We start from the raw sequence: 12,956 nt of genomic DNA on the forward strand, positions 1-12,956 counted from the left end.
ATAACTCAACAGATTTTATTATGGTTACATGGCATTGGACATATGGTTATGGACCACACAGATACTGAGAGAGGAAACCTGTCACCACTTCATGGGCTATTCTTTTCGATTAGCAGCAAGGGATCTTTTATGTGCACCATCCCACATTCATTTCAACATATTTTCGTGCTTATATCCAATTAAGGTTCAAGCACGCTGTCCTGGGCACACACCTCAGTTATCTGGGCTGTCTGTCTAGGACAGTGGGTTAGTTGTTAGTTGGTTAGTGGTTAGTGGGAGAGAAGAGGGTGTAGTGGCCTTACACCTACCCACTGAGCCCTTAAGAACTCGCTCTGGGTTGGAGCCGGTACCGGGCTACGAACCCTGTACCTACCAGCCTGTAGTCCGATGGCTTAACCACAACGCCACCGAGGCCGGTCCATCCCACAGACAGGATAACACATACCACAGCCTTTGATATACCAGTCGTGGTGCCCTGGCTGGAGCGAGAAATAGCCCAATGGGCCCATTGACGGGGATGGATCCCAAGCCGACTGCGCATCAAGCGAATGCTTTACCAATGGGCTACGTACCGCCCCCTACATCATAATAGAGTATCAACTGATTGAGCTAGATCCAGCCCCATGTCACGTGACTGCTATACTGGGGCCTTTGATATACCTGGGCGGAATTTAGCTCAGTCGGTAGAGTGCTCGCTTGAGGTGCTTGCGTTGCAGGATAGAACCACCTCAGTGGATCCATTCAGCTGATTGTTTTTTTTCTCATTCCAACCAGTGCACCACAACTGGACAAAGGCCGTGGTATGTGCTTTCCTGTCTGGGGGAAAGTGCATATTATAAAAGATCTCTTGCTGCATTAGAAAAAATGTAGCAGGTTTCCTCTAATGACTATGAGTCAGAATTACCAAATGTTTGACATCCAATTAGCCGATGATTAATTAATCAATGTGCTCCAGTGGTGTCGTTAAACAAACCAAACTTTTCATCTTTTTTTTATATACCTTTTTTGGGCACTACTTCACACATTAAACATTTTTGGAGAAAACTTGGAGTGTCTTCTCTTTTATAGATACATTACCTGTCCTCAACAAGTGCACCTCCCCCCCACCCCCATGCCCCACGCAAATGGTCTGGTCCAAACATCCCAACAGCACCTATCTGAACCAAACAGCGAAAAGAAAAAGATGGAAGTTGAAGCCACATGACCGGAACTACAGGGAGCATACAGTGAAGAATTTTAGGCCATCCCATTGGCTGTTGGGATGTTCGGACCAGACCATTTACGTAGGGGGGGGGGGGGGGGGGGGGGGGGGAAAGGAGGTGCACTTGTTGAGGACAGGTAATGTTGAAAAGAACAAAGTACCTGTAACCATCATCCTTTGCGACTAAAACGCCACAGTTGAGCGGCCCCGCCCACTCGCAGGAGGTGACAGGTCCGATCTCGACGTGGAAGTAGGGTTTGGTCAGACTGTTGAGGTTCCAGTACTTGAGCTGTTTGTCGTGGCTGGCCGTGGAAAAAGTCGACGGCAAAAACGGGTTCCACTTGCAGTGCATTATCATCCGCTGGTGGGCCTTGAATGTGCGGAACGGGAGGATCTGTAGCTCAGGCGACGAGGTCACGAGGAGGGGGGACGAGGTCATCAGATCCCAGATCTGAACGTAGCCTGAATATGTAATGTGTTAAAATATAAAGGAAAGGAATGTTTGGTTAATGGCACGGCGCCATTTTTTAAGGTATAGCTGTTTGAAAAAAATATAAAAAGTTTGCTTTGTGACACCTTGACATATTAAAACGATGGAAAGGAAAGGAATGAGAAAAGAAAAGAAAAAAAGAGAAGGCAATAGAAGGGAAGGTAAGCAATGGAAAGGAAAGGGAGTGGAAAGAAAAGAAAAAAAGGGAAGGCAATAGAAGGGAAGGTAAGCAATGGAAAGGAAAGGGAGTGGAAAGAAAAGAAAAAAAGGGAAGGCAATAGAAGGGAAGGTAAGCAATGGAAAGGAAAGGGAGTGGAAAGAAAAGAAAAAAAGGGAAGGCAATAGAAGGGAAGGTAAGCAATGGAAAGGAAAGGGAGTGGAAAGAAAAGAAAAAAAGGGAAGGCAATAGAAGGGAAGGTAAGCAATGGAAAGGAAAGGGAGTGGAAAGAAAAGAAAAAAAGGGAAGGCAATAGAAGGGAAGGTAAGCAATGGAAAGGAAAGGGAGTGGAAAGAAAAGAAAAAAAGGGAAGGCAATAGAAGGGAAGGTAAGCAATGGAAAGGAAAGGGAGTGGAAAGAAAAGAAAAAAAGGGAAGGCAATAGAAGGGAAGGTAAGCAATGGAAAGGAAAGGGAGTGGAAAGAAAAGAAAAAAAGGGAAGGCAATAGAAGGGAAGGTAAGCAATGGAAAGGAAAGGGAGTGGAAAGAAAAGAAAAAAAGGGAAGGCAATAAGGGAAGGTAAGCAATGGAAAGGAAAGGGAGTGAAAAGAAAAGAAAAAAAGAGAAGGCAAAGAAGGGAAGAAAATGGAAAGGAATGGGAATGGAAGACAAGGGAAGGGGTGATGGGGAAAGGGGAAATAAGGGGGAAAGGGGGGAAGGGAGGGAAGGGAAGTGAAGCTAGAGAAAGGGGGGAAGAGGGGGAAGGGAGGGAAGGGAAGGAAGAGAAAAGTTTATTTAGGGGCTATTTACATATATCAACATTTTAAGGTGCAAAAAAATATTCCTTAAATTGTTAGATTATTTAGAAACAAAAGCAATGTTTGATGACTGGATCTGGATGACAAGGGCACGTTATGGGTGGTGGGTGTTGGGGAGTGGGGGGAGAAATGAAAGCAGATAAGAGATCAGGGTAATGTAGGCTATTTAACCTTTAGACTACTCGATTAATTTTGGACAAAAACCACGTTGAGTGGGTACAAGTTTATAATTTTTACTCACATATATTCACTTGAATGTTTTATAAATACATAATATAAAGTTCATATTTGAATCGGTAAGTATTATTTTCATGTATTTTTCTAATTTGTATGATATTTTAGATCAGTTCATGTTTATCAGTTTATCAAAATAGCTGTCACAATCAGCTATCGATCCCTGAAAATGACTGCGACGTGCCACCATTGTTGTCAAGCGAAAATACTTGCTGAAAACTCAAAATTCCAATGTATTTTCCACTGAAAATTAAAAGTCTAAAGACACAAGAAGCCAAGTTGTCTTCAGTTTCCTGTTAATAAATGGTTTCCGGTGAGTGTCATGTGCAAAACGGCAGTAAATATAAATTGGGGAATGCATTGTATAGTGTAATGAAGATCGACTGGCGTGACGTTGGGCGAGATATCTCACCTGCAGTAGTTAGAAGGTTAAAAAACAACTAACATTACTATCAAAATAAATATTCATTACTGTTATAGTATTTCATCTACATGTAGATAAACTTTTTAAAAGCTTTTATGTTTTGAACAAATGGGGATTTAGTTTTCAATATATACTACTCAAAAGAATTTAAGGGTCAAAAATGTATAACCAAATAAGTTTCAGAGTGTATTAGAATGATGATGTAAACTACACCAAAAATTTAATTTATTGTTCCATATTTACAAAAAACCACAAATAAACGTCACTGTATACAAGAAAGTCACATGACATGCTGTCAAAGTTGAAGGTTGTCAAACATGGATTTTACACATTAGAACATTCGTTTAATAGTGTGTGAATCCACCCCGGCGCGAATACACTCGACACATCGTTGCCTCATGCTGTTGATCAGACGTCTGAAGAACTCTTGGGGAATGGCCTGCCACTCTGCCATAAGAAGTTGACCCAGATCATGAAGGTTGGCCGGAGGGGCATGGTTATCCCGAACTCTCCTGCCTAATTCGTCCCAGGCGTGCTCTATTGGGGCCAAGTCAGGCGAATATGCTGGCCAATCCATCTTGGCGATACCTTGTTGTCTGAGAAAGTCCGTTACCACCCTGGCGCGGTGGGGTCTGGCATTGTCATCCTGCAGAACTGCCCCGCCGCCAATCTGCTGAAGGCCTGGGAGAACCAACGGCTGGATAATCTCATTCAGATAGTGGATTCCATTCAGATTGCCATCCACCACATAGAGGGGGGTCCTGTGGTGGATAGAGATGCCGCCCCACACCATGACGCTGTCACCACCGAACCGGTGATGTTGTCTAACGTTAACGTCAGCGAAGCGCTCCCCAGGACGTCTGTAGACACGAACCCGACCGTCGTTGAACTGGAGACTAAACCTGGACTCATCAGTGAACATCACTCGACCCCACTGAACACGTTGCCACTGCAGATGAAGTGTGCACCAGTGACGTCTGGCCGTTCTGTGACGTGGTAGGAGTGGTGGTCGAACAGCCTGGCGACGGCAGCGTAGATTATTGGCTCTCAGACGATTGCGTATGGTTTGATCAGACACTCGAGTTCCAGTCGCAGTCCGCAGATTGTCACGTACTCGGCGTGCAGTGGTTGTGCGTTGACATAGAGCCATATTGGTGATGTAGCGGTCCTCTCTATTTGTAGTGCTTCGGGATCTTCCCGAACGTGGATGATTTCGAACAGAATTCGTTGCTTGGTACCGTTGCCACAGTCGGCCAACGACACTCTGACTGACACCAAGTCTCAGAGCAACATTTCTTTGCGTATTGCCATCCTGAAGCCAATCCAATAGCCCTTCCTCGATCTTCGATAGTCAGTTGACGTCGTACCATTGTCGAATTTGGAGTGTGCACCGTACACGAAGGCAAGCTCCAATTATACAGAAATTCAGTATTGGGAACATGGAATACACATGCAAAGCGTGCAAATGAAGCACTTTGTGAAAAAGCAAGTTATGGGCACTTAGCAGACCTTTCGCTTTCGCCCTAATTTACGTGCAAATGTAAGCATGTTTTCGCCATTAGAACTAGTCGACAGTGTCAATGACAGTGGATTTTAATTCATTTATGGGTTGCTTAGACCCACTTTCGTCAAAATCGAACAATACCATGCGTGACATTATGGTCTAGCTAATATAATTGACATTCAGAAAATAATGTCAAAAATATCGTCTGACCCTTAAATTCTTTTGAGTAGTATATATAAAGTAAATAGTGCATGCAAGCTTACATAATAACCATACCTTTAGCATATCCTGCCATCACATAGCGACACTCTTTGCCCGGTTGCCAGGCAACAGAAAGACAGGATCCCAAATCTATTGACAAAAAGGAAAAAAAGTATTTCAAAGAAACAAAAATAATTTTTTTTTAATTAAAACGATGACTGTTACAAATCATTTTATTTTAGATAACAATGAATTTGTGAAAAAATGAGAGAAAGGAAAGGAAAGACAAAAATAGAAGGAATATTTGTTTTAACAACACCTCAGCATATTTTAAACTATCTCTAGCTGTTTGACGTCTACCACAAATATTCTGAATCTTGGTCTAGATAGTGAGAGAAGAAACTCCATTCTACTACATTTAATGAACAGCACCAAAGGATCTTTTATATTATGATATATACTTTTTTCATATACAGGAATGCACATACCACAGTATTTGATATACCAGTTACGAGGCACTGGTTTGTAAAAAAAAAAAAAAAAGGAAAAGAAGATTAATCCACTTTAAATGATTCATTGTACAATCCCCTCTCCACCCCACCCCCCACCCCCCCAACTCAATCCCCCCTCACCTTCCCCCCACACCCACACACACATGCAGGATGAGGGATTATCACATACCAGACACTGGACGAATTTGAAGAACAATGGAAGGTTGAGGCTTGCAGACCATCGACAAAGACTGAATTTCTATAGATTCGGGCTGCGTCAGTATTTCTGGATGTGGGATACTGAAAAAGGGAAATATTACAAAATATATCATATTAAATCAATTAGAAATAACAAAAGAAAGCCTATACATAATATGCATTATTATTTTTTATTAATTTAAACTACGAATAACAAAAAAAGCTTTATGTATAATCATTTCCAAAGTACACCCGCATAGAGTATAGTGCATGCAAGCTTATGCAGTGAACATTTTGTTTTCAAAATCTTGATTTGCCATATTTCTAGTCATTTAAAATTGATTGGCAATTACTGTTTAATATTTTTAAATTGTGTAGCGATTTCTGAAACTTGAAATACAGGAAGGAAGGAAATGTTTTATTTAACGACGCACTCAACACATTTCATTTAAGGTTATATGGCGTCAGACATATGGTTAAGGACCACACAGATATTGAGAGTAAACCCGCTGTTGCCACTTTTTGGGCTACTCTTTTCGATTAGTAGCAAGGGATCTTTTATATGCACCATCCCACAGACAGGATAGTACATACCATGGCCTTTGTTACACTAGTTGTGGAACACTGGCTGGAACGAGAAATAACCCAGTGGGCCCACTGATGGGGATCGATCCTAAACCGACCGTGCATCAAGCGAGCACTTTACCACTGGGCTACGTCTCGCCGCTTTAGAAAAAGAAGAAGAAGATATAGCAAGTCAATTTAAATCTATTTTGTCAACCAGAGTAGATAAATTTAATACGTTTTTCTCACCTGTAAACAAACACTTCTCCCGTCGAACAACCGACAGCTAACAATCCCAAACGGGGCAGAAAATCCTCTGGCTGTAAAAAAAAGAAAGAAAAAGAAAATGAAAAACGGAGTTAACCAAACAAAAAGATTGCATATCATTGCTTCGAACATTTTCCTGCTTGTTAACACACTAACAAACATCTTACAATTTCAAGACAAACAAAAGCACTGTACAGTGTATTGTTTTTATGAGGAGCAAGAGTTCCCATTTCCAATCCTACCTAAAACTTAAATTTGACGAGTGTAAAATTTTGCAACTCTAAGTTTAAAAATTAAAGTGTGAGACATTTATTTTTATTTAACTGCACTGCTTAGAGCACACTTGTTAATAAAGCTACTGGATGTCAAACATTTGATAATTATGTCACAGTATTTAGAGGAAAAACCTGCTTAATTTTTTCATTAACAGCAACAGATATTTAACATGTATTTTCCCACAAACAGGAAAAAGTTTGTTTTCTTTCTAGAGCACATTGATATATTAATCATCAGCTATTGGATAGAGAGGAAACCTGCTACATTTTTCCATTAGTAGCAAGGGATATTTTATATATACCATCACACAGACAGGATAGCACATACCATGGCCTTTTGATATACCAGTCATGGTGCACTGGCTGGAACGAGAAATAGCCCAACAGGCCCACCGACGGGGATAGATCCCAAAGTGATCGTACATTAAGCGACAGCACATACCATAGTCTTTGATGTACCAGTTGTGGTGCACTGGCTGGAATGAGAAATAGCTCAAATGGCTTACCGACGGGGTGGGTGGGTGTGCTTTAACACTGGGCTATGCCCCCACCCCCACCCCACCCCCACAGACAGGATAACCCAGCCTTTGATATATAAGTTGTGGAGGATTGGTTACCTGCACTGTGTTTTGATGGAAGTAATTACAGATTTTGAGAAAACCAACCACGGGTGGACGGTCTAAGTTACTGATGTTTTGGGTACAGTAATCTACTGCAACCAGAGTAAATTGTACAAGGAGTTGGACCACACGATAATATAAAGTTCTAAGAGTTGCTGGCTAATTACAGTTAGTGTGATTACCCAATTTTGTAAAACCAACTATGAGTGGATGGATGACTTTGTTGTTATATCGTATACTGTAATCTATGTCAACCAGTATAAACTGTAAAAAGATTTGTAAAACCAACTATGAGTGGATGGATGACTTTGTTGTTATATCGTATACTGTAATCTATGTCAACCAGTATAAACTGTAACAAGATTTGTAAAACCAACTATGAGTGGATGGATGACTTTGTTGTTATATAGTATACTGTAATCTATGTCAACCAGTATAAACTGTAAAAAGATTTGTAAAACCAACTATGAGTGGATGGATGACTTTGTTGTTATATCGTATACTGTAATCTATGTCAACCAGTATAAACTGTAACAAGATTTGTAAAACCAACTATGAGTGGATGGATGACTTTGTTGTTATATCGTATACTGTAATCTATGTCAACCAGTATAAACTGTAACAAGATTTGTAAAACCAACTATGAGTGGATGGATGACTTTGTTGTTATATCGTATACTGTAATCTATGTCAACCAGTATAAAGTGTAAAAAGATTTGTAAAACCAACTATGAGTGGATGGATGACTTTGTTGTTATATCGTATACTGTAATCTATGTCAACCAGTATAAAGTGTAAAAAGATTTGTAAAACCAACTATGAGTGGATGGATGACTTTGTTGTTATATCGTATACTGTAATCTATGTCAACCAGTATAAAGTGTAAAAAGATTTGGCTGATACAACAATTTAAAGTTCTAGGAGTTGCTGAGTAAATACAGCTGCACTATGTTCTATTAGGGGTGATTACCAATTATGGGTTGGTGGTTGATTTGATGGTTGTATCATGTACTGCAATCCACTACAGTCCGTGTAAACTGTCAAAAGAGTTGGCAAAACTAACAATTTAAGAGTTCTAGGAGTTGCTCAGTAATTGCAGCTGCATTGTGTTCTGTTGGGGCAATTACCAACTTTGTGAAACCAACCGTGGTTGAATGGTTGATTTTATAGTTGCATCATAGAGTAAACTATAAAAACAGCCAGCTGACTAGACACCTGAGATTCTAGGGGTTTCTCTGTATTTACTATGGCATAGGTAGCACTAAACCAAATAACTTCTGGCTGGGTCAAAGTTAAAGGTGCACCTAACATTTGATAGAACACAACAAGTCCTGTGATTGATGATAAATGTGTGTGTGTTGGTTGTAAAAAGAAATAGCTTCATCTGGGCATAAAATGTATGCAAGTTTATTTTATCTAGTACCAGTGTCAAGTAGCCTTGTGCTTGAAACATGTTTGGGGTAGCTGTAAAAAAAAAGTAGACAATTTTTGTGTGGAACTAGGGTAGTCATAGACGCTACCCATTACCTCTGAAATGAGCAGCTTCACCCCCTTTTTTTCTGATTCACTTTAAGGGTGAGGGGTGGTAGTATTTATATCTGTGGTGTTTATGTCGACCGATACGCTGCAGGTAGGAGATTTAGCCACGTATGTTACTATTGTCATCTATGGGACTTGATTTAGTAGTATACACCCTGCACTGTGTTCTGTCGGGTAATTCCTGAATTAAAAAAACCCTGCAACTATGGGTTGCTAGTTGACTTAATTGTTTTGTCACATACTGTACTCTACTGCCTCCCACCATCCCCCACACCCCATCCCCCACCCCAGTCTTCCAACCTCCTAGTGCATCTCTACTCACAATGTTATCTTCGTTGAGATACTCGACTGGGTTTTCCCACGCTCCAGACGGACACCAGTTAATACTGCGCACAGGACCGACATCGTGAGCAATCGACAGGGCAAGCACTGGCTGCGGGATAAACTTGCTGGAAAACAAATATAATATATTTAAACAACAATGAAGATATTCAAAACCCATCGGATGTACAGAAATAATTATTCTTAGCAAGAAACATTCAGCTTTAATCACAAATATCATGTTGTTCGAGGCCTTGTACCTTTAATCACATTTTGAGTTACTCTGAACTGTTTAGGACAACTCCAGATCTAATTAAAATGTTCAAACTTAACCATGCCGTAACTTTTTCTTAACTATTTAGAATACCAAAACTGCAAATCTGATTTTAAAAATGCTGACTTTAACCATATTTTTACTGTTAAGAATACCAAAACTCCAATCTGATTAAAACCACACTTTCACTTATTTTAGAATACCAAAACTCCCGATCTGATTAAAACCACACTCTGACTTACTCCTGACTGTTGAGAATACCGAAACTCCAGATCTGATTAAACCCACTCTCTGACTTACTCCTGACTGTTGAGAATACCGAAACTCCAGATCTGATTAAACCCACACTCTGACTTACTGCTGACTGTTGAGAATACCGAAACTCCAGATCTGATTAAACCCACACTCTGACTTTCTCCTGACTGTTGAGAATACCAAAACTCCAGATCTGATTAAAACCACACTCTGACTTACTCTAGAATACCAAAACTCCCGATCTGATTAAACCCACACTCGAACTTACACCTGACTGTTGAGAATACCGAAACTCCTGATCTGATTAAAACCACACTCTGACTTACTCTAGAATACCGAAACTCCTGATCTGATTAAAACCACACTCTGACTTACTCCTGACTGTTGAGAATACCGAAACTCCTGATCTGATTAAAACCACACTCTGACTTACTCTAGAATACTGAAACTTCCGATCTGATTAAACCCACACTCGGACTTACACATGACTGTTAAGAATACCGAAACTCCAGATCTGATTAAAACCACACTCTGACTTACACCTGACTGTTAAGAATACCGAAACTCCTGATCTGATTAAAACCACACTCTGACTTACTCCTGACTGTTGAGAATACCGAAACTCCTGATCTGATTAAACCCACACTCTGACTTACTCCTGACTGTTGAGAATACCAAAACTCCCGATCTGATTAAAAACACACTGACTTACTCGTGACTGTTGAGAATACCGAAACTCCTGATCTGATTAAACCCACTCTCTGACTTACTCCTGACTGTTGAGAATACCGAAACTCCAGATCTGATTAAAACCACACTCTGACTTACTCTAAAATACCGAAACTCCTATTTGATTAAACCCACTCTCTGACTTACTCCTGACTGAAGAAAATACCGAAACTCCCGATCTGATTAAACCCACACTCTGACTTACTCCTGACTGTTGAGAATACCAAAACTCCCGATCTGATTAAACCCACACTCTGACTTACTCTAAAATACCGAAACTCCTATTTGATTAAACCCACTCTCTGACTTACTCCTGACAGTTGAGAATACCGAAACTCCCGATCTGATTAAACCCACACTCTGACTTACTCCTGACTGTTGAGAATACCGAAACTCCCGATCTGATTAAACCCACACTCTGACTTACTCCTGACTGTTGAGAATACCAAAACTCCCGATCTGATTAAACCCACACTCTGACTTACTCTAAAATACCGAAACTCCTATTTGATTAAACCCACTCTCTGACTTACTCCTGACTGTTGAGAATACCGAAACTCCCGATCTGATTAAACCCACACTCTGACTTACTCTAGAATACCGAAACTCCTGATCTGATTAAACCCACTCTCTGACTTACTCCTGACTGTGGAGAATACCGAAACTCCAGATCTGATTAAAACCACACTCTTACTTACTCTAGAATACCGAAACTCCTGATCTGATTAAACCCACTCTCTGACTGTTGAGAATACCAAAACTCCAGATCTGATTAAACCCACACTCTGACTTACTCCTGACTTGAGAATACCAAAACTCCCGATCTGATTAAACCACACTCTGACTTACTCCTGACTGTTGAGAATACCGAAACTCCAGATCTGATTAAACCCACACTCTGACTTACTCCTGACTGTTGAGAATATCAAAACTCCCGATCTGATTAAACCCACACTCTGACTTACTCCTGACTGTTGAGAATACCGAAACTCCAGATCTGGATGATCCCTGGTTCCGGCACTGACTCGTGCGGCCTGTGGTTGCTGTCCATCGAGCGGTCACACACGAGGGCGGCGAACTGCCGGGTCGATTCCTCACTTGGAATCGGGCACCACTCAATCCCCCAGATCGGACCACCAACAAAGATCGTCGACTGATCTGCATTTTAAAGAAAAACAAATTTAGAGAAATATCCTCCTGTTCCCCCACTTCAAACTGTACGGTTAGGGTGAGTTTTAGGGTTAGGTTTAGTTTTAGGGTTAAGGTTAGTTTTAGGGTTAGGATTACTTTTGGGTTACAGTTAGATTTAGGGTTAGGGTTAGTTTTAGGGTTAGTTTTAGTTTTAGGGTTAGGGTTAGTTTTAGGGTTACACTTAAATTTTGGGTTAGAGTAAGATTTAGGGTTGGGGTTAGGGTTAGTTTTAGGATTAGTTTTAGGGTTGGAGTGAGGTTCCCTCTATATTAATGTAATGGGCAGTAACAGGTGGATATATTTCTAATACCAAGGCTACAAATAGACAAAGTGCAAATAAATAGAAAGAAAAGTTAAAGTTTGTCTTGTTTAACAACCTTACTAGAACACATCAAATTGATTAATAAATCATCGGCTATTGGATGTCGAACATTTGATAATGCTAACATTAAATATTTTAGGTTTTTTACAAATTAAACACTAAATATTTAAGGTTTTTTACCATTTTATTAGTCAATCATTAAATACTTTAGCTTTTTTACCAGTCAAACACTAAATATTTTAGATTTTTTTACAAATCTAACACTAAACATTTTAGTTTTTTTATCAGTAAATATTCTAGATCGGCCAATTTTACCTTTTGTTGTGTATGATTCCGTCCACATGAGTCTTCGTATGTCGGACTTGACGTTCTTATTTGTCACCCAGAAATCTGGACTAATCAGAGTCTCGGGCAAATATTTATCTCTCTCTCTGTGGAAATAAATGTACAGACGAGTGAATGAATGGGTGGATAAATGCATGGATGTTTGGATAGAATGGATAGATAGATGGATGGATGGATGGATGGATGGATGGATGGATGGATGGATGGATGGATGGATGTGTGAATGGATGGATGGACTGATGGATGGATGGATGTTTGGATAGAATGGATGGATGGATGTGTGGATGGATGGATGGATGGATGGATGGATGGATGGATGGATGGATGGCAGACGGATGGATGGATGGATGGATGAATGGATGGATGGATGAATGGATGGATATATTAATGGAAGGATGGATGGATGGATGTTTGGATAGAATGGATAGATGGATGGATGGATGAATGGATGGATATATTAATGGATGGATGGATGGATGGATGTTTGGATAGAATGGATAGATGGATGGATGGATGTGTGGATGGATGGATAGATGG

At 40.4% G+C, this 12,956-nt stretch overlaps 1 protein-coding gene across 1 annotated transcript in view; it reads right to left on the reverse strand.

Moving 5' to 3' along the window:
• The window catches only part of LOC121377267, a 34,479-nt gene that overhangs the window by 11,713 nt on the left and 9,810 nt on the right, over positions 1–12,956 (reverse strand). The window contains exons 8-14 of the mRNA XM_041505196.1: positions 12,390–12,505; positions 11,527–11,719; positions 9,305–9,431; positions 6,531–6,601; positions 5,710–5,819; positions 5,104–5,178; positions 1,363–1,663 (exon numbers count right to left, since the gene is read on the reverse strand). Of these exons, the coding sequence (XP_041361130.1) occupies positions 1,363–1,663; positions 5,104–5,178; positions 5,710–5,819; positions 6,531–6,601; positions 9,305–9,431; positions 11,527–11,719; positions 12,390–12,505 (993 nt within the window). The remainder of the gene's footprint in view (positions 1–1,362; positions 1,664–5,103; positions 5,179–5,709; positions 5,820–6,530; positions 6,602–9,304; positions 9,432–11,526; positions 11,720–12,389; positions 12,506–12,956) is intronic.

This window comes from Gigantopelta aegis, chromosome 7 (genome assembly GCF_016097555.1).
Source record: "Gigantopelta aegis isolate Gae_Host chromosome 7, Gae_host_genome, whole genome shotgun sequence".
NCBI classification, from domain to species: domain Eukaryota; kingdom Metazoa; phylum Mollusca; class Gastropoda; order Neomphalida; family Peltospiridae; genus Gigantopelta; species Gigantopelta aegis.